Source organism: Natrix helvetica (assembly GCF_964273705.1).
Source record: "Natrix helvetica genome assembly, chromosome: Z".
Taxonomy (NCBI): Eukaryota; Metazoa; Chordata; class Lepidosauria; order Squamata; family Natricidae; genus Natrix; species Natrix helvetica.
In genome coordinates this window covers 25,525,644-25,550,601 of record NC_138554.1, presented here as the reverse complement: position 1 = coordinate 25,550,601, position 24,958 = coordinate 25,525,644, and the positions used below count along the sequence as shown (strand labels likewise).

The 24,958-nt window shown below is 45.7% G+C and overlaps 1 protein-coding gene across 3 annotated transcripts in view; it reads right to left on the bottom strand.

The window, feature by feature from the left end:
* The window catches only part of PTPRH (protein tyrosine phosphatase receptor type H), a 70,180-nt gene that overhangs the window by 31,870 nt on the left and 13,352 nt on the right, over positions 1 to 24,958 (bottom strand). For 2 of the 3 annotated variants that reach the window (XM_081933223.1, XM_081933224.1), the window contains exons 3-7: positions 22,463 to 22,513; positions 19,652 to 19,849; positions 16,904 to 17,152; positions 13,903 to 14,154; positions 12,031 to 12,300 (exon numbers count right to left, since the gene is read on the bottom strand). In XM_081933223.1, coding sequence (XP_081789349.1) covers positions 12,031 to 12,300; positions 13,903 to 14,154; positions 16,904 to 17,152; positions 19,652 to 19,849; positions 22,463 to 22,513 — 1,020 coding nt within the window. The remainder of the gene's footprint in view (positions 1 to 12,030; positions 12,301 to 13,902; positions 14,155 to 16,903; positions 17,153 to 19,651; positions 19,850 to 22,462; positions 22,514 to 24,958) is intronic. The other variant, XM_081933225.1, reaches the window with a different exon arrangement.

The window sequence follows — 24,958 nt, the reverse complement described above, 5'->3', positions numbered from 1 at the left end:
GAACCAATCACCAGGAGACTGTGGGTTCTAGTTCTGCCTTAGACATGAAAGCTGAATGGGTGACTTTGAACCAATCACCAGGAGACTGTGGGTTCTAGTCCTGCCTTAGACATGAAAGCTGTGTGGGTGACTTTGAACCAATCACCAGGAGACTGTGGGTTCTAGTCCTGCCTTAGACATGAAAGCTGAATGGGTGACTTTGAACCAATCACCAGGAGACTGTGGGTTCTAGTCCTGCCTTAGACATGAAAGCTGAATGGGTGACTTTGAACCAATCACCAGGAGACTGTGGGTTCTAGTTCTGCCTTAGACATGAAAGCTGAATGGGTGACTTTGAACCAATCACCAGGAGACTGTGGGTTCTAGTTCTGCCTTAGACATGAAAGCTGAATGGGTGACTTTGAACCAATCACCAGGAGACTGTGGGTTCTAGTTCTGCCTTAGACATGAAAGCTGAATGGGTGACTTTGAACCAATCACCAGGAGACTGTGGGTTCTAGTTCTGCCTTAGACATGAAAGCTGAATGGGTGACTTTGAACCAATCACCAGGAGACTGTGGGTTCTAGTCCTGCCTTAGACATGAAAGCTGAATGGGTGACTTTGAACCAATCACCAGGAGACTGTGGGTTCTAGTCCTGCCTTAGACATGAAAGCTGAATGGGTGACTTTGAACCAATCACCAGGAGACTGTGGGTTCTAGTCCTGCCTTAGACATGAAAGCTGAATGGGTGACTTTGAACCAATCACCAGGAGACTGTGGGTTCTAGTCCTGCCTTAGACATGAAAGCTGAATGGGTGACTTTGAACCAATCACCAGGAGACTGTGGGTTCTAGTCCTGCCTTAGACATGAAAGCTGAATGGGTGACTTTGAACCAATCACCAGGGGACTGTGGGTTCTAGTTCTGCCTTAGACATGAAAGCTGTGTGGGTGACTTTGAACCAATCACCAGGAGACTGTGGGTTCTAGTTCTGCCTTAAGACATGAAAGCTGAATGGGTGGCTTTGAACCAATCACCAGGAGACTGTGGGTTCTAGTCCTGCCTTAGACATGAAAGCTGAATGGGTGACTTTGAACCAATCACCAGGAGACTGTGGGTTCTAGTTCTGCCTTAGACATGAAAGCTGAATGGGTGACTTTGAACCAATCACCAGGAGACTGTGGGTTCTAGTTCTGCCTTAGACATGAAAGCTGAATGGGTGACTTTGAACCAATCACCAGGAGACTGTGGGTTCTAGTCCTGCCTTAGACATGAAAGCTGAATGGGTGACTTTGAACCAATCACCAGGAGACTGTGGGTTCTAGTCCTGCCTTAGACATGAAAGCTGAATGGGTGACTTTGAACCAATCACCAGGAGACTGTGGGTTCTAGTTCTGCCTTAGACATGAAAGCTGTGTGGGTGACTTTGAACCAATCACCAGGAGACTGTGGGTTCTAGTTCTGCCTTAAGACATGAAAGCTGAATGGGTGGCTTTGAACCAATCACCAGGAGACTGTGGGTTCTAGTCCTGCCTTAGACATGAAAGCTGAATGGGTGACTTTGAACCAATCACCAGGAGACTGTGGGTTCTAGTTCTGCCTTAGACATGAAAGCTGAATGGGTGGCTTTGAACCAATCAACAGGAGACTGTGGGTTCTAGTTCTGCCTTAGACATGAAAGCTGAATGGGTGACTTTGAACCAATCACCAGGAGACTGTGGGTTCTAGTTCTGCCTTAGACATGAAAGCTGAATGGGTGACTTTGAACCAATCACCAGGAGACTGTGGGTTCTAGTCCTGCCTTAGACATGAAAGCTGAATGGGTGACTTTGAACCAATCACCAGGAGACTGTGGGTTCTAGTCCTGCCTTAGACATGAAAGCTGAATGGGTGACTTTGAACCAATCACCAGGAGACTGTGGGTTCTAGTCCTGCCTTAGACATGAAAGCTGAATGGGTGACTTTGAACCAATCACCAGGAGACTATGGGTTCAAGTTCTGCCTTAGACATGAAAGCTGTGTGGGTGACTTTGAACCAATCACCAGGAGACTATGGGTTCTAGTCCTGCCTTAAGACATGAAAGCTGAATGGGTGACTTTGAACCAATCACCAGGAGACTGTGGGTTCTAGTCCTGCCTTAAGACATGAAAGCTGAATGGGTGACTTTGAACCAATCACCAGGAGACTGTGGGTTCTAGTTCTGCCTTAAGACATGAAAGCTGAATGGGTGACTTTAAACCAATCACCAGGAGACTGTGGGTTCTAGTCCTGCCTTAAGACATGAAAGCTGAATGGGTGACTTTGAACCGATCACCAGGAGACTGTGGGTTCTAGTTCTGCCTTAGACATGAAAGCTGAATGGGTGACTTTGAACCAATCACCAGGAGACTGTGGGTTCTAGTCCTGCCTTAAGACATGAAAGCTGAATGGGTGACTTTGAACCGATCACCAGGAGACTGTGGGTTCTAGTCCTGCCTTAAGACATGAAAGCTGAATGGGTGGCTTTGAACCGATCACCAGGAGACTGTGGGTTCTAGTCCTGCCTTAAGACATGAAAGCTGAATGGGTGGCTTTGAACCGATCACCAGGAGACTGTGGGTTCTAGTCCTGCCTTAAGACATGAAAGCTGAATGGGTGGCTTTGAACCGATCACCAGGAGACTGTGGGTTCTAGTTCTGCCTTAAGACATGAAAGCTGAATGGGTGGCTTTGAACCAATCACCAGGAGACTGTGGGTTCTAGTCCTGCCTTAGACATGAAAGCTGAATGGGTGACTTTGAACCGATCACCAGGAGACTGTGGGTTCTAGTTCTGCCTTAGACATGAAAGCTGTGTGGGTGACTTTGAACCAATCACCAGGAGACTGTGGGTTCTAGTTCTGCCTTAGACATGAAAGCTGAATGGGTGACTTTGAACCAATCACCAGGAGACTGTGGGTTCTAGTCCTGCCTTAGACATGAAAGCTGAATGGGTGACTTTGAACCAATCACCAGGAGACTGTGGGTTCTAGTCCTGCCTTAGACATGAAAGCTGAATGGGTGACTTTGAACCAATCACCAGGAGACTGTGGGTTCTAGTTCTGCCTTAGACATGAAAGCTGTGTGGGTGACTTTGAACCAATCACCAGGAGACTGTGGGTTCTAGTTCTGCCTTAAGACATGAAAGCTGAATGGGTGGCTTTGAACCAATCACCAGGAGACTGTGGGTTCTAGTCCTGCCTTAGACATGAAAGCTGAATGGGTGACTTTGAACCAATCACCAGGAGACTGTGGGTTCTAGTTCTGCCTTAGACATGAAAGCTGAATGGGTGACTTTGAACCAATCACCAGGAGACTGTGGGTTCTAGTTCTGCCTTAGACATGAAAGCTGAATGGGTGACTTTGAACCAATCACCAGGAGACTGTGGGTTCTAGTTCTGCCTTAGACATGAAAGCTGAATGGGTGACTTTGAACCAATCACCAGGAGACTGTGGGTTCTAGTCCTGCCTTAGACATGAAAGCTGAATGGGTGACTTTGAACCAATCACCAGGAGACTGTGGGTTCTAGTCCTGCCTTAGACATGAAAGCTGAATGGGTGACTTTGAACCAATCACCAGGAGACTGTGGGTTCTAGTTCTGCCTTAGACATGAAAGCTGTGTGGGTGACTTTGAACCAATCACCAGGAGACTGTGGGTTCTAGTTCTGCCTTAAGACATGAAAGCTGAATGGGTGGCTTTGAACCAATCACCAGGAGACTGTGGGTTCTAGTCCTGCCTTAGACATGAAAGCTGAATGGGTGACTTTGAACCAATCACCAGGAGACTGTGGGTTCTAGTTCTGCCTTAGACATGAAAGCTGAATGGGTGGCTTTGAACCAATCACCAGGAGACTGTGGGTTCTAGTTCTGCCTTAGACATGAAAGCTGAATGGGTGACTTTGAACCAATCACCAGGAGACTGTGGGTTCTAGTTCTGCCTTAGACATGAAAGCTGAATGGGTGACTTTGAACCAATCACCAGGAGACTGTGGGTTCTAGTCCTGCCTTAGACATGAAAGCTGAATGGGTGACTTTGAACCAATCACCAGGAGACTGTGGGTTCTAGTCCTGCCTTAGACATGAAAGCTGAATGGGTGACTTTGAACCAATCACCAGGAGACTGTGGGTTCTAGTCCTGCCTTAGACATGAAAGCTGAATGGGTGACTTTGAACCAATCACCAGGAGACTATGGGTTCAAGTTCTGCCTTAGACATGAAAGCTGTGTGGGTGACTTTGAACCAATCACCAGGAGACTATGGGTTCTAGTCCTGCCTTAAGACATGAAAGCTGAATGGGTGACTTTGAACCAATCACCAGGAGACTGTGGGTTCTAGTCCTGCCTTAAGACATGAAAGCTGAATGGGTGACTTTGAACCAATCACCAGGAGACTGTGGGTTCTAGTTCTGCCTTAAGACATGAAAGCTGAATGGGTGACTTTAAACCAATCACCAGGAGACTGTGGGTTCTAGTCCTGCCTTAAGACATGAAAGCTGAATGGGTGACTTTGAACCGATCACCAGGAGACTGTGGGTTCTAGTTCTGCCTTAGACATGAAAGCTGAATGGGTGACTTTGAACCAATCACCAGGAGACTGTGGGTTCTAGTCCTGCCTTAAGACATGAAAGCTGAATGGGTGACTTTGAACCGATCACCAGGAGACTGTGGGTTCTAGTCCTGCCTTAAGACATGAAAGCTGAATGGGTGGCTTTGAACCGATCACCAGGAGACTGTGGGTTCTAATCCTGCCTTAAGACATGAAAGCTGAATGGGTGGCTTTGAACCGATCACCAGGAGACTGTGGGTTCTAGTCCTGCCTTAAGACATGAAAGCTGAATGGGTGGCTTTGAACCGATCACCAGGAGACTGTGGGTTCTAGTTCTGCCTTAAGACATGAAAGCTGAATGGGTGGCTTTGAACCAATCACCAGGAGACTGTGGGTTCTAGTCCTGCCTTAGACATGAAAGCTGAATGGGTGACTTTGAACCGATCACCAGGAGACTGTGGGTTCTAGTTCTGCCTTAGACATGAAAGCTGTGTGGGTGACTTTGAACCAATCACCAGGAGACTGTGGGTTCTAGTTCTGCCTTAGACATGAAAGCTGAATGGGTGACTTTGAACCAATCACCAGGAGACTGTGGGTTCTAGTCCTGCCTTAGACATGAAAGCTGTGTGGGTGACTTTGAACCAATCACCAGGAGACTGTGGGTTCTAGTTCTGCCTTAAGACATGAAAGCTGAATGGGTGACTTTGAACCAATCACCAGGAGACTGTGGGTTCTAGTCCTGCCTTAGACATGAAAGCTGAATGGGTGACTTTGAACCAATCACCAGGAGACTGTGGGTTCTAGTCCTGCCTTAGACATGAAAGCTGAATGGGTGACTTTGAACCAATCACCAGGAGACTATGGGTTCTAGTCCTGCCTTAGACATGAAAGCTGAATGGGTGACTTTGAACCAATCACCAGGAGACTATGGGTTCTAGTTCTGCCTTAAGACATGAAAGCTGTGTGGGTGACTTTGAACCAATCACCAGGAGACTGTGGGTTCTAGTCCTGCCTTAGACATGAAAGCTGAATGGGTGACTTTGAACCAATCACCAGGAGACTGTGGGTTCTAGTCCTGCCTTAGACATGAAAGCTGAATGGGTGACTTTGAACCAATCACCAGGAGACTGTGGGTTCTAGTCCTGCCTTAGACATGAAAGCTGAATGGGTGACTTTGAACCAATCACCAGGAGACTGTGGGTTCTAGTTCTGCCTTAGACATGAAAGCTGAATGGGTGACTTTGAACCAATCACCAGGAGACTGTGGGTTCTAGTCCTGCCTTAGACATGAAAGCTGTGTGGGTGACTTTGAACCAATCACCAGGAGACTGTGGGTTCTAGTTCTGCCTTAAGACATGAAAGCTGAATGGGTGGCTTTGAACCAATCACCAGGAGACTGTGGGTTCTAGTCCTGCCTTAGACATGAAAGCTGAATGGGTGACTTTGAACCAATCACCAGGAGACTGTGGGTTCTAGTTCTGCCTTAGACATGAAAGCTGAATGGGTGACTTTGAACCAATCACCAGGAGACTGTGGGTTCTAGTCCTGCCTTAGACATGAAAGCTGAACGGGTGACTTTGAACCAATCACCAGGAGACTGTGGGTTCTAGTCCTGCCTTAGACATGAAAGCTGAACGGGTGACTTTGAACCAATCACCAGGAGACTGTGGGTTCTAGTCCTGCCTTAGACATGAAAGCTGAATGGGTGACTTTGAACCAATCACCAGGAGACTATGGGTTCAAGTTCTGCCTTAGACATGAAAGCTGTGTGGGTGACTTTGAACCAATCACCAGGAGACTATGGGTTCTAGTCCTGCCTTAAGACATGAAAGCTGAATGGGTGACTTTGAACCAATCACCAGGAGACTGTGGGTTCTAGTCCTGCCTTAAGACATGAAAGCTGAATGGGTGACTTTGAACCAATCACCAGGAGACTGTGGGTTCTAGTTCTGCCTTAAGACATGAAAGCTGAATGGGTGACTTTAAACCAATCACCAGGAGACTGTGGGTTCTAGTCCTGCCTTAAGACATGAAAGCTGAATGGGTGACTTTGAACCGATCACCAGGAGACTGTGGGTTCTAGTTCTGCCTTAGACATGAAAGCTGAATGGGTGACTTTGAACCAATCACCAGGAGACTGTGGGTTCTAGTCCTGCCTTAAGACATGAAAGCTGAATGGGTGACTTTGAACCGATCACCAGGAGACTGTGGGTTCTAGTCCTGCCTTAAGACATGAAAGCTGAATGGGTGGCTTTGAACCGATCACCAGGAGACTGTGGGTTCTAGTCCTGCCTTAAGACATGAAAGCTGAATGGGTGGCTTTGAACCGATCACCAGGAGACTGTGGGTTCTAGTTCTGCCTTAAGACATGAAAGCTGAATGGGTGGCTTTGAACCGATCACCAGGAGACTGTGGGTTCTAGTCCTGCCTTAGACATGAAAGCTGAATGGGTGACTTTGAACCGATCACCAGGAGACTGTGGGTTCTAGTTCTGCCTTAGACATGAAAGCTGTGTGGGTGACTTTGAACCAATCACCAGGAGACTGTGGGTTCTAGTTCTGCCTTAGACATGAAAGCTGAATGGGTGACTTTGAACCAATCACCAGGAGACTGTGGGTTCTAGTCCTGCCTTAGACATGAAAGCTGTGTGGGTGACTTTGAACCAATCACCAGGAGACTGTGGGTTCTAGTTCTGCCTTAAGACATGAAAGATGAATGGGTGACTTTGAACCAATCACCAGGAGACTGTGGGTTCTAGTCCTGCCTTAGACATGAAAGCTGAATGGGTGACTTTGAACCAATCACCAGGAGACTGTGGGTTCTAGTCCTGCCTTAGACATGAAAGCTGAATGGGTGACTTTGAACCAATCACCAGGAGACTATGGGTTCTAGTCCTGCCTTAGACATGAAAGCTGAATGGGTGACTTTGAACCAATCACCAGGAGACTATGGGTTCTAGTTCTGCCTTAAGACATGAAAGCTGTGTGGGTGACTTTGAACCAATCACCAGGAGACTGTGGGTTCTAGTCCTGCCTTAGACATGAAAGCTGAATGGGTGACTTTGAACCAATCACCAGGAGACTGTGGGTTCTAGTCCTGCCTTAGACATGAAAGCTGAATGGGTGACTTTGAACCAATCACCAGGAGACTGTGGGTTCTAGTCCTGCCTTAGACATGAAAGCTGAATGGGTGACTTTGAACCAATCACCAGGAGACTGTGGGTTCTAGTTCTGCCTTAGACATGAAAGCTGAATGGGTGACTTTGAACCAATCACCAGGAGACTGTGGGTTCTAGTCCTGCCTTAAGACATGAAAGCTGAATGGGTGACTTTGAACCAATCACCAGGAGACTGTGGGTTCTAGTTCTGCCTTAAGACATGAAAGCTGAATGGGTGACTTTGAACCAATCACCAGGAGACTGTGGGTTCTAGTTCTGCCTTAGACATGAAAGCTGTGTGGGTGACTTTGAACCAATCACCAGGAGACTGTGGGTTCTAGTCCTGCCTTAGACATGAAAGCTGAATGGGTGACTTTGAACCAATCACCAGGAGACTGTGGGTTCTAGTCCTGCCTTAAGACATGAAAGCTGAATGGGTGACTTTGAACCGATCACCAGGAGACTGTGGGTTCTAGTCCTGCCTTAAGACATGAAAGCTGTGTGGGTGACTTTGAACCAATCACCAGGAGACTGTGGGTTCTAGTCCTGCCTTAGACATGAAAGCTGTGTGGGTGACTTTGAACCAATCACCAGGAGACTGTGGGTTCTAGTTCTGCCTTAGACATGAAAGCTGTGTGGGTGACTTTGAACCAATCACCAGGAGACTGTGGGTTCTAGTCCTGCCTTAGACATGAAAGCTGAATGGGTGGCTTTGAACCAATCACCAGGAGACTGTGGGTTCTAGTTCTGCCTTAAGACATGAAAGCTGAATGGGTGGCTTTGAACCAATCACCAGGAGACTGTGGGTTCTAGTCCTGCCTTAGACATGAAAGCTGAATGGGTGGCTTTGAACCAATCACCAGGAGACTGTGGGTTCTAGTCCTGCCTTAGACATGAAAGCTGTGTGGGTGACTTTGAACCAATCACCAGGAGACTGTGGGTTCTAGTTCTGCCTTAGACATGAAAGCTGAATGGGTGACTTTGAACCAATCACCAGGAGACTGTGGGTTCTAGTTCTGCCTTAGACATGAAAGCTGAATGGGTGACTTTGAACCAATCACCAGGAGACTGTGGGTTCTAGTTCTGCCTTAGACATGAAAGCTGTGTGGGTGACTTTGAACCAATCACCAGGAGACTGTGGGTTCTAGTTCTGCCTTAGACATGAAAGCTGAATGGGTGACTTTGAACCAATCACCAGGAGACTGTGGGTTCTAGTTCTGCCTTAGACATGAAAGCTGAATGGGTGACTTTGAACCAATCACCAGGAGACTGTGGGTTCAAGTTCTGCCTTAGACATGAAAGCTGTGTGGGTGACTTTGAACCAATCACCAGGAGACTATGGGTTCTAGTCCTGCCTTAGACATGAAAGCTGAATGGGTGACTTTGAACCAATCACCAGGAGACTGTGGGTTCTAGTTCTGCCTTAAGACATGAAAGCTGATTGGGGTGACTTTGAACCGATCACCAGGAGACTGTGGGTTCTAGTCCTGCCTTAGACATGAAAGCTGAATGGGTGACTTTGAACCAATCACCAGGAGACTGTGGGTTCTAGTCCTGCCTTAAGACATGAAAGCTGAATGGGTGACTTTGAACCAATCACCAGGAGACTGTGGGTTCTAGTTCTGCCTTAAGACATGAAAGCTGAATGGGTGACTTTGAACCAATCACCAGGAGACTGTGGGTTCTAGTTCTGCCTTAGACATGAAAGCTGAATGGGTGACTTTGAACCAATCACCAGGAGACTGTGGGTTCAAGTTCTGCCTTAGACATGAAAGCTGTGTGGGTGACTTTGAACCAATCACCAGGAGACTATGGGTTCTAGTCCTGCCTTAGACATGAAAGCTGAATGGGTGACTTTGAACCGATCACCAGGAGACTGTGGGTTCTAGTTCTGCCTTAGACATGAAAGCTGAATGGGTGACTTTGAACCAATCACCAGGAGACTGTGGGTTCTAGTTCTGCCTTAAGACATGAAAGCTGAATGGGTGACTTTGAACCAATCACCAGGAGACTGTGGGTTCTAGTTCTGCCTTAAGACATGAAAGCTGAATGGGTGGCTTTGAACCAATCACCAGGAGACTGTGGGTTCTAGTTCTGCCTTAGACATGAAAGCTGAATGGGTGGCTTTGAACCAATCACCAGGAGACTGTGGGTTCTAGTCCTGCCTTAGACATGAAAGCTGAATGGGTGGCTTTGAACCAATCACCAGGAGACTGTGGGTTCTAGTCCTGCCTTAGACATGAAAGCTGAATGGGTGGCTTTGAACCAATCACCAGGAGACTGTGGGTTCTAGTTCTGCCTTAGACATGAAAGCTGAATGGGTGACTTTGAACCGATCACCAGGAGACTGTGGGTTCTAGTCCTGCCTTAGACATGAAAGCTGAATGGGTGGCTTTGAACCAATCACCAGGAGACTGTGGGTTCTAGTCCTGCCTTAGACATGAAAGCTGAATGGGTGACTTTGAACCGATCACCAGGAGACTGTGGGTTCTAGTTCTGCCTTAAGACATGAAAGCTGAATGGGTGACTTTGAACCAATCACCAGGAGACTGTGGGTTCTAGTTCTGCCTTAGACATGAAAGCTGAATGGGTGACTTTGAACCAATCACCAGGAGACTGTGGGTTCTAGTTCTGCCTTAGACATGAAAGCTGAATGGGTGGCTTTGAACCAATCACCAGGAGACTGTGGGTTCTAGTTCTGCCTTAAGACATGAAAGCTGAATGGGTGGCTTTGAACCAATCACCAGGAGACTGTGGGTTCTAGTCCTGCCTTAGACATGAAAGCTGAATGGGTGGCTTTGAACCAATCACCAGGAGACTGTGGGTTCTAGTCCTGCCTTAGACATGAAAGCTGAATGGGTGGCTTTGAACCAATCACCAGGAGACTGTGGGTTCTAGTTCTGCCTTAGACATGAAAGCTGAATGGGTGACTTTGAACCAATCACCAGGAGACTGTGGGTTCTAGTCCTGCCTTAGACATGAAAGCTGAATGGGTGGCTTTGAACCAATCACCAGGAGACTGTGGGTTCTAGTTCTGCCTTAGACATGAAAGCTGAATGGGTGACTTTGAACCAATCACCAGGAGACTGTGGGTTCTAGTTCTGCCTTAGACATGAAAGCTGAATGGGTGACTTTGAACCAATCACCAGGAGACTGTGGGTTCTAGTTCTGCCTTAAGATATGAAAGCTGAATGGGTGGCTTTGAACCAATCACCAGGAGACTGTGGGTTCTAGTTCTGCCTTAAGACATGAAAGCTGAATGGGTGGCTTTGAACCGATCACCAGGAGACTGTGGGTTCTAGTTCTGCCTTAGACATGAAAGCTGAATGGGTGACTTTGAACCGATTACCAGGAGACTGTGGGTTCTAGTTCTGCCTTAGACATGAAAGCTGAATGGGTGACTTTGAACCGATCACCAGGAGACTGTGGGTTCTAGTCCTGCCTTAGACATGAAAGCTGAATGGGTGACTTTGAACCAATCACCAGGAGACTGTGGGTTCTAGTCCTGCCTTAGACATGAAAGCTGAATGGGTGACTTTGAACCAATCACCAGGAGACTGTGGGTTCTAGTTCTGCCTTAGACATGAAAGCTGAATGGGTGACTTTGAACCGATTACCAGGAGACTGTGGGTTCTAGTTCTGCCTTAAGACATGAAAGCTGAATGGGTGACTTTGAACCGATCACCAGGAGACTGTGAATTCTAATCCCGCTTTAGGCATGAAAGCCATCTGCTTGACTTTGGGCTAGTCACTTTCTCTCAGCCCAGTGCAGCTGACAGGGTTATTGTGGGGGGAAAGGAGGAGTATAAGTTATGTCTGCCATTTTGAGTTATTTATAAAAACAATAAAGGCAGGATTTAAGACATTCTAAAAATGAAAGAATAAGATAGAATAGAAAAATAAAGAGGGAGAGCTCTCTTTTTAAAGGCGTCTTTGGTTTCTTTAGGCATGAGAAGACATCATTCCCAAACCCCATGTTCCACGGACAAGGGATGATGGGAGTTGCACCTGATACAACTGGCAGCCACTCGGTAGGAGAAGGCCTGTGGATAGGAAGCACTTGGAAATCAGAAGCCAAATCTGCATTGAAGGATGGGAAGCCTCCAGGATTCCTTCATTTACTGCACCGACACCTTGTCCGTTTTGTGTAGTGCTTGAGCATCACAACAATCTTGGGGGCAGAGGGAGGGGGCAGATAGAGTGAAGGAAAGTATCCAAGGTCTCTCAGAAGGATTCACAGCCAAGCAACGATTGAAAAATCTAGCTCCCTTCAGGACTGGGGTGCCAATCAAAAAAGGTCCCTGAACCCTTCACAAAATCGCTTACTCACGTGTTAGAGTCCACTGCTCTGTGGCTGTGCTCAAAATCCCGTTGAAATCTGAGATCACCTTCACCAGGTACAGAACTCCTGGCTTCAAACTGCAAAGAGTGTAATTGGAATCCCGAGTGGAGCAGTTGCCCACTTGTATCCTGTCTTCCCTCCACCAGCTGATTCTGTATAAATAGTTCGTTGCATTTGGGTCTTTGGGTGAGTTCCAGGCCATGGAAAGTCGATCAGGGCTGTAACTTTTCACAGTGATATTCTTAGGGCTGTTTGGAGCTGAGGGGAGAGCAGTTTTAGTTAGCCTGGTATCCCAACACCAAGAAGCCAAATACCTTTACAACAACCCATAAAAGATTCCGGCTTATCTGAGTCCCTGTTTGAGTTGGCCAAAAGGATTCTGGGAGTTGAAGTCCATACATCTTATTGTTGCCAAGGTTGAGAAACTCCGCTCTGGCCTGTTCTTTGAACACAGGCAGAAAAAAGTTAAGGCAATGAACAGGGTTGCTACCGATATCTCTCATGCTATGCCAGGGGTCCCCAACCCCCAGTCCATGGACTGGTACTGATCAGTGGCATGCCAGAAACCAGACGACATAAACAAGGGATGCCCGATCCATGGGATGCAGGCAGCATGAGACCAGGGCTCCACTGGTCTGCAGAAAAAGCTCTCTCCACAGAACAGGTCCCTGGTGCCCAGAAGGTTGCGGGAGGGTTTTTTTGTTTTTTTTTTGCTGCGCTACAGCAACGACCAGGGCTCCAGCATCTGGGTAGGATTTAGCAAACCCTCCTCTGATATTTTGTTTCTGGCCTAGGGTTTTGAGCATCAATCCAGCAGCCATTTTTAAATCATCTTGTGTTGTTACATAAAGCACCATTGAGAAATTAATTTGGTAGCCAAATCCACTACAGGAGATCTTTGTTTACACAAACACAAATGGGACTGGCTACTCCATCTTTAAGCAAAGCAGTCACTAAGAGGGAAATAATGTGATTGCAATGGGCTCACTTTGTTCATGGCTGTTAAGTAAATCTCTTGTGGTCGTTAAGCGAAAGATCACCTGACTGCAATGGACTTAATGATTTCATTTCTGCTGTCATGTGACCATGACCTGTAGGTTTACCATCTACACCGTCTCACTGACTCTGCTTGTTGGAAGTGTGCAAATGGCAACCAGGATGCTGCGACTGTCATTAAGTTGGAGAACTGGTAATCAAGTAACTTTTCCACTGCTGTCACAACTTCAAACGGTCACTAAGCAGGGCAGTCATTAAAAAAGGACTGCCTCTGATGGCCCACAAAGCACTTTGACTTATTTTATGGATCCTAAGCAGGGGTGGGTTCCTGCCAGTTCTAACCTCTTCTATAGAAGGGGTTCCACAAATCTACAGTGCCGTTTAGAACCGGTTTCAGCTCCCTCCCCCTGCCCATCCATCCATCATCAAGATGAAGAGCGAGAGGAGGAATTCTGGGAGTTGAAGTCCACAAGTCTTAAAGCTGTCAAGTTTGAACACCCCTGGGTTTTTTTCTAAAGGGTTAAGGGTGCAAGGGTCTTGTAACTTGACAGCTTTAAGACTTGCGTGCTTAAAATGCCAGAGTTTCTGAGCCAACATTTTGGTTGCTAAGCAAGAATGTTGTTAAGTGAGTTTCACCACATTTTACAAGTTGGCCACGCCCACCCAGTCACAAGGCTGGCAAGCCACTCCCACCCAGTCACATATCCAGCAAGCCACTCCCATCCGGTCATATGGCTGGCAAGCCACTCCCAAAGCAGGTCACACCTATAGAAGAGGTTCTAAAAAATTTTGAAACCCACCACTGATCCTAAGCCATCATTTTCTTCAACTCCCCCCTCCCCCCTGGCACTAAATCCTTTCTACCTGTGATGACATTCATGGTCTTTGTGTTGCCATAAACGTTGCTCTTGATAATGGCCCTGACTTCAATTGTGTACATCGTCCCTCCTTTCAATCCTTCCTTAAGAAACAGGCTTTCATTGAATGTGGCACAGTCGATCAAGCAGACACAATAAGTGTAGGTATGGTTTTGAGGGTCTTTGGGTGGCTTCCATCCAATCAGCAGGGAATCCACTGTGCGGTTTTCTATTGTGAGGTTCTGGACTACCGAAGGCCCTGCGATAAAGAGAAAACATTTTTCACAGCTTTCTATATTGAGCAGCTTAGGCAGCACTTGTTGATTCAACATCATTGCTGAGAACGGCAACAAAATGGTACAAACATGGAATGTTCTGATGTCCAGGATGTAGAAATTGGAATAGCAAATAAAGAAGCAAGCGAGCTGTTCTATTCCCCTCTACTCTCCTTTGTTCCACTTTTATCTTTTCCCAGAATAATCAGCTAAGCATTCCTTGATACAAAGCTTAACATTTATTGCAGGGGTGTCCAAACTTGGCAACTTTAAGACTTGTGCTGGCTGGGGAATTCTGGGAGTTGAAGTCCACAAGTCTTAAAGTTGCCAAGTTTGGACACCCCTGATTTATTAGGTTATTGGCTACCCCTTATTTATATTTGTTGTTTAAAAAAACATTTTGAATTGTTTGAATTGGGTTTCTTTAAAACTTCAGATTTCCCTTAAAACTCCTCATTCATTGTTCTTGAGGATGATGGTGCCATTTTGCCAACTTAAAGATGAGCCTTCAGAAAACCAAGCAGGGTACTGTGTTAGAAAACAGTATTGGTTCCTCGGTTTGGAACTTTAATCAGAAATTTAATAGGCTTCGTTATGTGAATTATTGATTCATCAGTGTGTAGATACTTGCGCACAACTTTGCATATCCCTTGTCTTTATCCTTTCAGTGAGTTTGCACGCCTATGTCATTATCCTCACTGATGCCTCTTATCTGTTGGCCAATGGGGAGATGTCAAAAATGGCAATCAACTAACCAACCCAACTTCCCCTGTCTTCATTCTGAGGTCTTTGTTGATGGCTTTTAAAACAAAGCATAATTGTGGCCATTGCAAGGGAAAAGTAGCAAAAGTGATTGACAGATAAATGGACTTGGCTAATGTCATGATGTCATGACATACCATGGATAGAGGGAGGGAGGGAAATCCCAAATGCTGAGGTAAGATGAGCAGGGAATTCCTGCCACTAACAAACCATCCACTGCATAACTCCAGCTGTTTCCTCTAGAGCAAGGGTCCCCAACCACTGGGCTACAATCCATTACCGGACCATGCCCTATTTGGAACTGGTCTGCACGAGAGATGGGCCAGTATGTGTGCACAACTCCACCTGTGCAAACGGCACCCCAAAGGCTTATCTTTTCTCTTGCATGAATAGAGTTGTGTGCACTTGGGTGCTGGCCCACCACTCTCATGGCCAGGTTCACCTCTCACTCCAACCCCAGCCAGGCTGCCCCTCAGCCAGGCTGCCAAGCTGATGCTTCGGATGCTCCAAAAGTAGAGTGGTGAGAGCAGAGGCTGAGTGGGCATTTGCTGACTGACCAAGGCTGCCTGCACGGGACACTCGGGCAGCCTTGGTGAGTCTGAGGAGCACCACACCATGCCCCCAAAGGCTTTTCTTCTCCTCACCAAAAGCTTTTGCAAACAGATGAAAGGCTTTGAGGGAGTGATCTCGCACTGTTTCAAGCCTTCCGTCCCTTCACAAAAGCTTTTGGTGCGGAGAAGCTTGAAGGAGTGTGAAACTGCATCCCAAAGGCTTCTCTTCTCTCTTATGTGAGTGAAAACGCATGTCCCAGCCCACTGCTCATGTGAGGCCCAGTTCCCCTCTCCCCCGCCAACGGGGGCCACCAAGGTGCAAAGGTTGAGGACCGCTGCTCTAGAGCATGTAGGACCGTGATGGCAAACCTATGGCATGTGTGCCACAGGTGGCACACGCATTCTTCTCTGTGGACACATGAGCTGTCGCCCCATCTCACCACGCATGCACATGTGCCTCCTGCCAGCCAACTGATGTTTGGGTCTCTGCTGCGCATAAGCGGGGGTGGGTGCATGTGGGAGATGTGGTGCACCCCCCACTCCCTATTTTTGGTCCCAGGAGGCTGCAGGGAGGTCTGCTAGGCCCAAAATAGAGCATGGGGGGGGTTGTATGTGCATGGACAGGGGGATGAGGGGGAGCGCAGGGGAGCCACGCAAGTATGTGCAAGGAACAGGGCACGCATTGCATTATGGGTGTTGGCATGCAACAACAAAAAGGTTAGCCGTCACTGATGTAGGAGAAGGACTGGGAGAACCTGAGGGCAGAGTTAAAAGAGAGATCAGCTTAGAACCCCTATGTGGCCACAAGCGAACTAGGTCCAATCTCCCTTGAATTCCGTTGATTCTTATCTAACTTTAATTAGATATTAATATTGGTTGAGAATATTCCTGTGCAATAGACATAGGTAGCAACAAATTAGTTTGACAGAGGAGGAGCTGAGACTCAGCTTCCCAAGATTCATGCAAGTTCTTCATCAATACAGATCAGCTCAAATCTCAGACTGACCCAGCACTTGAGAGTGGAAAGAACCTTAGTTCTACTGTATCAGAAAATAGACATCACCAGGAGCCCTGGTGGTGCAGGCTTAGAATGCAGTATTGCAGGCAAACTCTGCCCACAGCTGGAGTTCGATCCTGACTTTTTTTATATGTACATTGAAGATGGCATTTAATTTTGTTGTACAGGGTGCAGTGACAATAAAGTAAACCAAAGTAAACTGATGAGGCTCAAGGCTGACTTAGTCTTCCATCCTTCCGAGGTTGATAAAACCAGAATCAAGATTGTTGGTGGCAATATGCTGAGTCTGTAACTCCACCCAGAGAGTGTTGTAAAGCACTACGGGGCGATACATAAGTCTAAGTGCTAAGTGCTATCTTGTTGTTTCTGCTACTGCGAGCAAATCGTGATTGTGAGACTCACTAGTAGTTATGTTGATGGATGCTTCTTGACTACAACTTCCATTCAGGACTCTAAACACTGTCATGTTATATTCCTGCCCAGGGGAGAGCTTTGTCATGACAAGGCATGCATTTGTCCAGCTGCTTTTATATGTCATTGTAGAGTGATCTCTGGAGGTTTCATGACAGCAGTTGATTACATCTTGCCAGTTAGGGGTTACAGAACAGTTGAGTTCTTCCGGTGAAATCAGATCCTTTGCAGGATTCAGCTCTGTGCAGAAAGTGAAACAAATGAATCAGAAATTAACAGATGATGTCTTTCTCGTTCCCTAGGTAAACATCTTCAAATTGACCAGCTCTTCCCTCCTGAGTTGCAGCTCTGGGCTCTTCAAGCTGGTACTCCAGGGAATCAGTGTTTTTGACATGTTCCTTTGCCCCACCTGACTTCCTAAATTTAAAATAGTCGTAATAAAACAAGAAAATCCCACAGACTGATTACAACAATATGGCAAAGTAGTAACACTGGTGCATTGGAATATCTGCAAGAAGTACCACTTGCCTGCCAGCAAGAGGTGGTGGGACGACAAAATAAACAAAGAGAAAATGAAGAAACTTAAGTGCTCTGGGACTTTAGAATTCAAACAGACAACCATCTGCCACACAACACCCCAGACTTAACAATTGCTGAGAAGAAAGACAAAACAATCTGGATAGTGCAGTACCTGCAGACAGAAGAATACGAGAGAAAGAACTCAAGAAAATAACAAAATATCAAGATCTACAAATAGAATGATTGCAATAAAAGAACACAAAGTGCCTATGGCATGGGTGTCAAACTCAAGGCCCGGGGACCAGATTTGGCCACAGGGTGCTTAGATCTGGCCCGCCAGGCTGCTCTGGAAACAGGAAAGGACTGGCCCGTGGTGCCTCTGCCAGTAAAAAGGGAACGCACAAGGGCCTTATTTGGAGCTCCGAGGTTGCAGGATGCCATCATAGCCGAAAACGGAGCCTATGAGCCTATTTTTGCTGGCAGAGTGCTTGGGCCACCACAGACACCCCCGACACGAGTGATGTTGAGCTGGCCATGCCCACCCTGTCCCCCCAAGGTCAACTACTACCCTGATGCAGCCCTCAATGAAATCGAGTTTGACATCCCTGACCTATAGTAATAAGCACCTTGGGGCCAAACCCCAAACATCTGGAGCATCGCTTGGATACCCCTGGCATTGACAAAATCACCACTAGCCAATTGCAAGAGGCAGCTTTACTTGGAACAGCTTCCATTTTGTGGTGATACCTTTAATATATCAAACCCCAACATCTGCCTATTTCAGGTCCTTAGGAATGGCTAGATAGGTGTACAAAATACCAAATCTAGGCTAACCATCTGGCTGATGGTGCAGCCAACCACAATAATAGATTTTCAACACTGCCTTTGTTTTCATTAATTTATCAGGATTGTCCCTGTCCAGGAAAAGATAGGAAGTTGCTTTGCTTGGAAATGTGTCCATCTTCCCAAACACAAACCCTGTTTTATTGTTATGTTCGTAATGGCAGCATTCATGGCACAAGCAATAATTCCCCTTGAGCGGCAGTTGCTTTTGAGTGTCTATGATAAGTTCTCAAGAACCAAAAATTGGCCCCTTTGAACTGGTACACATCAGTCCGATGCAGTACAGTATAGGTAGTCCTTGACGTACAACAGTGACTGAAGTTACAATGGCACTGAAAAAAGTGATGTATGACCATTTTTCACACTTCCAACCGTTACAGCATTCCCGTGGTCAGTTGATCAAAATTGAGACCATCGACAACTGACTTGTTGCAGTGTCCTGGCATCATGTGATCAATTTTTGTGACCTTCTGACAAGCAAAGTGGATCTGGGGAAGCCAGATCCACTTAACAACTTAAAAACTGTGGCAAGAAAAGTCGTAAAATGGGAGAACACTCATTTAACAAATGTCTCACCTAGCGACCTAAACTTTGGACTCAATTGTGGTCATATGTTGAGGATTACCTGTAGTTGACCAAACAGGGAAAGCTAGGAAAAAAATGGTGTGTCAAGAGGACCAGGAAGAAAAGCTTAGCCAGGTGTCTAGTGATGCTGATCTCTGACCCAAGACTCGTCAGTCTTGGGTCAGAGGTATGTTGACGTATGTCAGAGGTATGTTGACATATATAATCAGACGTATGTTGACCTGGGGATTTAGGGAAACTCTTAAGAAAGGGATTCTCTCTCTCTCATTTGCTATCCTATCTACTTCCATACCAAATTGTCCAAAATGTTAACTCCCAACATTGTCATAGTAAGAGAAATGGGGGGGGGGGGACTGCATTCCACGCATACTGTCAGGTGGTCAGATCTCAGATTATTGCAGCCAGTTTGGGAGGGGTGCATCTCATAGGGGAATATGATTTATGACACAGACTGAGGGGAGGGAAGGAACAGAAGTCAAAGTCAGCTATAAATCAAACAAAGCTTAGACTTGACTGCGAAAAGATCTTGCTTATAATGCTCCTAACAAATGACTAGTTTTGTATTGAAACTTGACTCGATACTAATGAATCAACTAGGGCATCTTTAGGAAACCTTGCACAAAGCTTATTCTCAGAAGCCGACATAGTATTGCAGGTCCTTGTATCTTGGAAATAGAGAAACATTTTCAAGGTGGGCTCCATTGCTTATGCAGCACATAGTTCTCTACATGTGGCAGACAGATTTTCTCCAGCAGAGAACACAGATTGGATGGTATGGATTTTTAACCTTACTTGCGCATGTAGAGATGGAGCAGTTAGGCAGGAAACCACAAACGTTCGCTGCGAACTCATCCCTTTGACATCCCGAAGGTAGATTTGTAGCATTGAGACAAACTGCATCCCATTCTCTCATCTCTAATCCTCCGTGAACTAACGGGCAGTAGAGGACCACAAATTTGCTCTCAACCTGACCAGGATCTTTGCAGCAATCTGTGAGAGCAGAAATGAAAGAGTTAGTCTCACTTAGCTATAAAAGAAGGAGGCCAAACCAGCTTTCTCGTTCATGCTGAAAACAGCCCAGCAATCAAATTTTTGGTCTAACTTCATATAGGACAAAACCAAACAGTCTTCGGCCATTGCTCTGAGTACTGTGGTAATCAAGGTAAAACGAATATGGATAGTCTTTGACTTACAACTATTTGCTTAATGATCATTCAAAGTTACAATGCCACTGAAAAAAGTGACTTATGACCAATCTCCACACTTATGGCTAAGAGCAGCATCCGCTTAGCCACATGGTAAAAATTCCGGTGCTTGGTAACTGGCATGCATTTATACCATGGTTACAATATCCTGGGGTCACGTGATCACCATTTATGATGTCCCCTGACTGCTTCCAACCAGTGAAGTCAAGGGGGGGGGGAGAGAACTGGATTCACTTAATGACCATCATGCCGTTTACTTAACAACCATTGCAAAAATGCCATTAAATTAGGCATGATTCACAACAACTGCCTCATTTAGAAGTGGAAATTCTCATCCCAATTGGGGTTATAAGTTGAGGACTACCTGTAGATACAAGAAAATGTCCTCATGGATCAGTTGGAGGCCTATGACACAGTCCAAAGACAAAATAATGGATCAGGACTAGATTAGGCGGACAACAAGCGGATCTGTGTTTGACTGTTCTGGCAAATTGTTAGGCTAAAGTCACAACTTGAATACCAAATAAATGATACTATCAAAGTCTGTGTTGATTCTTCCAATGCATTATTGCAGTTAGATTGAAAAATCATGGTGCCATCTTTGTATATCCTGAGTTGGATAGACTCATCTTAAGTTTTAAGTGCCTTCCAGGAATTGCTGGAAAAGTCCAGATGGATTAGTTGTGATTTTCTTGCATGTCATTCCTTGTCCTCTCTGTAATAATGGAGAACATATGATCTTGTGGGTGCTACTGAACTGCAGCTCCCAACAAATCTACCAACACGGACAACCATGATGAAGGCTGAGAAGTGTAGTTCAATAACATCTAAAAAGTCTATCAGCAACATAACATGTGGAGAAGGACAATGAAGAAACAACCCAGAGGGGGTCCCCCCCCAACAGAGTGCAACTATAACTCAGAGCAGGTGCTACTCAACCAACCAAATCAATAGTCAGATCCGGTCAAAAATCCTGTGTCTTTCAAATGTCCTTTTGAGGACCATGTTTGACCTGGAAGGAAAATGTACACATTCATCTGTTGTCAGCTGCCATCTTACATCTGCTTGTGCTTTGCTACCATGCAGTGACAGTCTGCCATGAACTCTGTGGAAGAAGGAATGCTTGGGGGGAAATGAAAGTAACTTTTGTATCTCCCTGAGACACTGCCTCAAGGTCATCTGGCTAGGAGAAGAAGGCAGCTCCATACTAACCTATGCTTGAACTGACCATTCTGAAAACATCTTCCTTGAACCTGATTGGTCATGATTCACCCTTTCCACCACCACCCCAGGATCAGCAATGGGAGGCAGTTAAGTGAGAGAAAAATTGAACTTAGGGAGTTTGGCATGTGAGTCTCAGTTCTGGTTATGCATTCTGTAACCTTTCTCAGCAAATGAAGCAAAGGATTGTTTCTAAGTAGCTGTTTAAATTGGGGCAGATCTGACATCTATATTTTTTAGTGGGACACACAACAGCTTCGGGATGTGTGGATCAACAATTATCGAAGGAACAATGGTTCAGAGGCAAAGCTTACATCTTGCATATATAGAAAGACCAAGATTCAATTCCTGGGATCTCTAAGGGTTCTGAAATCCTGAAGATCAGCTCAAGTGCAGAGGATCCTTCCCTAACCAGTATCCTTCAGAATATCAGATTTTCTAACAAGTAACAGAAATGGATTCCAGGACCTGCAAGATTAAATATCTGGGGGGCATTAAATTGTGGTAGACAGTGCTGAACTACGTAGATCCAGGGTCTAACTTGATATAGGACAAGATCAACTTTTCCCATAGAAAGTGGAAGCATTGCTACAGGTCCATTCTCCAACATTTTCCCATAGTTGTTAATAACATGAATAGAATAGAATAACCAATTTGAATGGGAACTTGGAGGTTTTCTAGTCTAACCCCCTGCTTAGGCAGGGAACCCTACACCACTTAGGGTTAAAATCTCTGTCCAAGCTCTTCTTAAAAACCTCCAGAGTTGGAATAGCCACAACTTCTGGAGGCAAGTTGTTCCACTGATTAATTATTCTAACTGTCAGGAAATTTCTCCTTAATTCAAAATTGCTTCTCCTTGATTAGTTTCCACCCATTGATTCTTGTCCTGCCTTCAAGTGCTTTGGAGAGTAGCTTAACCCCCTCTTCTTTGTAGCATCAAATATTGGATCACTGCTATCATGTCATTCCTTGTTCTTCTTTTCATTAGACTAGACATACCCAATTCCTGCAACCGTTCTTCATATATGTTAGCCTCCAGTCCCCTAATCATCTTTGTTGCTCTTCTCTGCACTCTTTCTAGAGTTTCCACATCTTTTTTTTTACATTTCCTGTGTTAAATTGCACATCTTGTTCAACCTTTATTTAGAAAGATTCCTAAAGACCTTCATTTACTTACCAGTACTTTTCAAGCATGGCTGATGCACTGGGATTTGTTTATTTTGTCCTTCTGAGAGAGGAGGGGAAAAAACACAGAGAGAAAGAGTTAAACTTTTCTATATGCGGAATCTCTTTGAAGCTTTGCAGTGTGCATCAAACAAAAAGATTAAACAAAAGACTGCTTAGTTCACACCAACACAAAGGGTTTTGATTGACCTTGCAGGATCAAACTGAAAGGACCAAAAACCTTGATGAAAGAGGCAACCTATGTCTCTTCTCTGTTCCCAGAAAGAAGTATTCATTAACCTGCTGCCCTTAATCTTCAGCGTTTTGTTAAATTTCACCGTTAAAGATCAAAGCCTTCAGAAGTCCATCCCATCAATCCTTGTTTTGCAAAAATCTATTTGAATTTTGGGTTCTATTCAGTGGTATGATTTTATTAATGTATTATTGTCACCTCTGCATTGTTTCAATCTAAATGAGTCTAAGAGGCTTAGAATCAAAATATAATCTCAAGACTAGGAGCATCACGTTAAAGGATGTGGCCATTAGGAACTTTAAACAGCACCATCCCACCCCAAAATAATTGTGGGGTGTTTCTGGTAGCACTGACAGCCAATGGGTCCTTTCCTCTTTCTTTCATTGTTTCCCCCCCCCCATAGGGATTGAAGGAGGGAAAAATAGATATCTCATACCAGATTGTCAAAAATCCAAGTGACGACTGTAAGTCTTGTAATTGTTTTCTGGGTATTTTCAGGTCGGATATGATATCAGATCAGATTAGATTTTTATCATGCTTCAATTACTTTATAAGCAACTGCCTGATAACCCAGCGTTGCTTGTTTGTTTGTTTGTTTATTGGATTTATATGCCGCCCTTCTCCCAAAGGACTGAGAGCGGCGTACAACATTTAAAAAAAACACATATTACAAAAGTTAAAAAGGAAATTAGATGAAGTATCCAAAAACAAACCCAATTAACAATAACATTTTAAAAATTAGATTAAAATTAACAATTAAATCAATCATTTATTTTATTTTGTTCAGGCCAGGCTGGCTTTCTGGAAAAGCCAACTTTTTAGGGCGCGTCAGAACTATTTATTTATCTCAATCTTGTATTAGGCAGGAAAGGGAATGAATTATAAGTGGCAATGTAAGTGTGGAATGGGTTGTCCTCCCTCTTTCCATTAACGTCGCCACAATTCCTGAAGAGGTGGTGGCAAGAGCAACTTCTCTCTGAGCCCTGATTTTGGCGACAATTAAATTAGTTTAAAATGTTTTCCCTCTGCCCCCAGAAGCGTCAAGAAAAATGATACCACCGTGTTGAAAATGTCTGGACCAAACATAATTTCTAATGTTGGATTTTCCCCCTTACAAGAGGGAGTCTCCTTGTGGAGTACTGTGAAGCCGTTACCATGGCAACTCCTCTGCGCTGTACAGTAGAGGCCATTTTAAGGCAGAAAAGGCTGCATCTTAACAGTGTCCTCGCAAGAGGGCATTGATAGAACAGGCTATTCAGCACCTTTTGGTGCTGAATCCAGGCCATCCAACTGGTTCCTCCCCATCAGGAAGGGCAGGGTTTTTACTCCCTGTTTGTGGAGAATCCCCCGGGCGATGGAGAGCAAATTTACATCTAAAAACATTAAACTGCCACATTGTCTATCGGCGGTTCAAAATGTATTCTCTGCACACCATCCTCAAGGCAGTCAGGAAAGGCGACTTCCTCACGTCGGTAGACTTGACCGAAGCATACCTTCATATCCCCATCTTCATTGACCACCGAAAATATCTCTGCCTCTCCTATGGGGGGAGGCACTTCCAGTACCAGGGTATTCACAAAGGTACTGGCAGCACTAGCCACCCACATCAGGTCATCCCCAGTTCGGATTCTCTGCTACCTGGACGACATCCTCTTGTTGTCCAGGTCTCCGGTTCAGGCAGAAAGAGATCTTGCCCTCACCATTCACACCTTGCGGAATCACGGGTTTGGGGTGAATCTCAAAAAGAGTCACCTCATTCCCAGCACTCGCCTTCTCCACCTCGGGGTCTTGATAGACACCATGGCGGAGAGGGGGGTTCCTATCCAACGACCACATTCTCAGTCTGAGGGAACTTGTCAGGAAGGTGCTACGTCTACGCAAGGCATCCCTTCTTCTCCTCTCCCAAGTCTTGGGCAAGATGGTTTCTTGCTTTGGAATTGTCCCATGGGCCAGGTTTCACAGCAGAAGCCTTCAATGGTTCATGCTTCCACATCAAAAGGCCAACAGGAGCAGCTCTCCTCTCAGGGTCCCCCTTCCCAGACAGGTATTACACTCTCTCAAATGGTGGCAGTCCCTGGAGATTTTGCAAGGGACCTTGTTCAGAGAGCCATGCCGTCTCACACTTACGATGGACGCAGGTCTGACAGGATGGGGGCCACACATGCAGGACCTAGTGGCTCAGGGTCAGAGGTCCCTCGAAGAGAGCCAAAAGAGCATAAATTGACCAGAATTGCGGGCGGTTCGCCTCACCCTCAT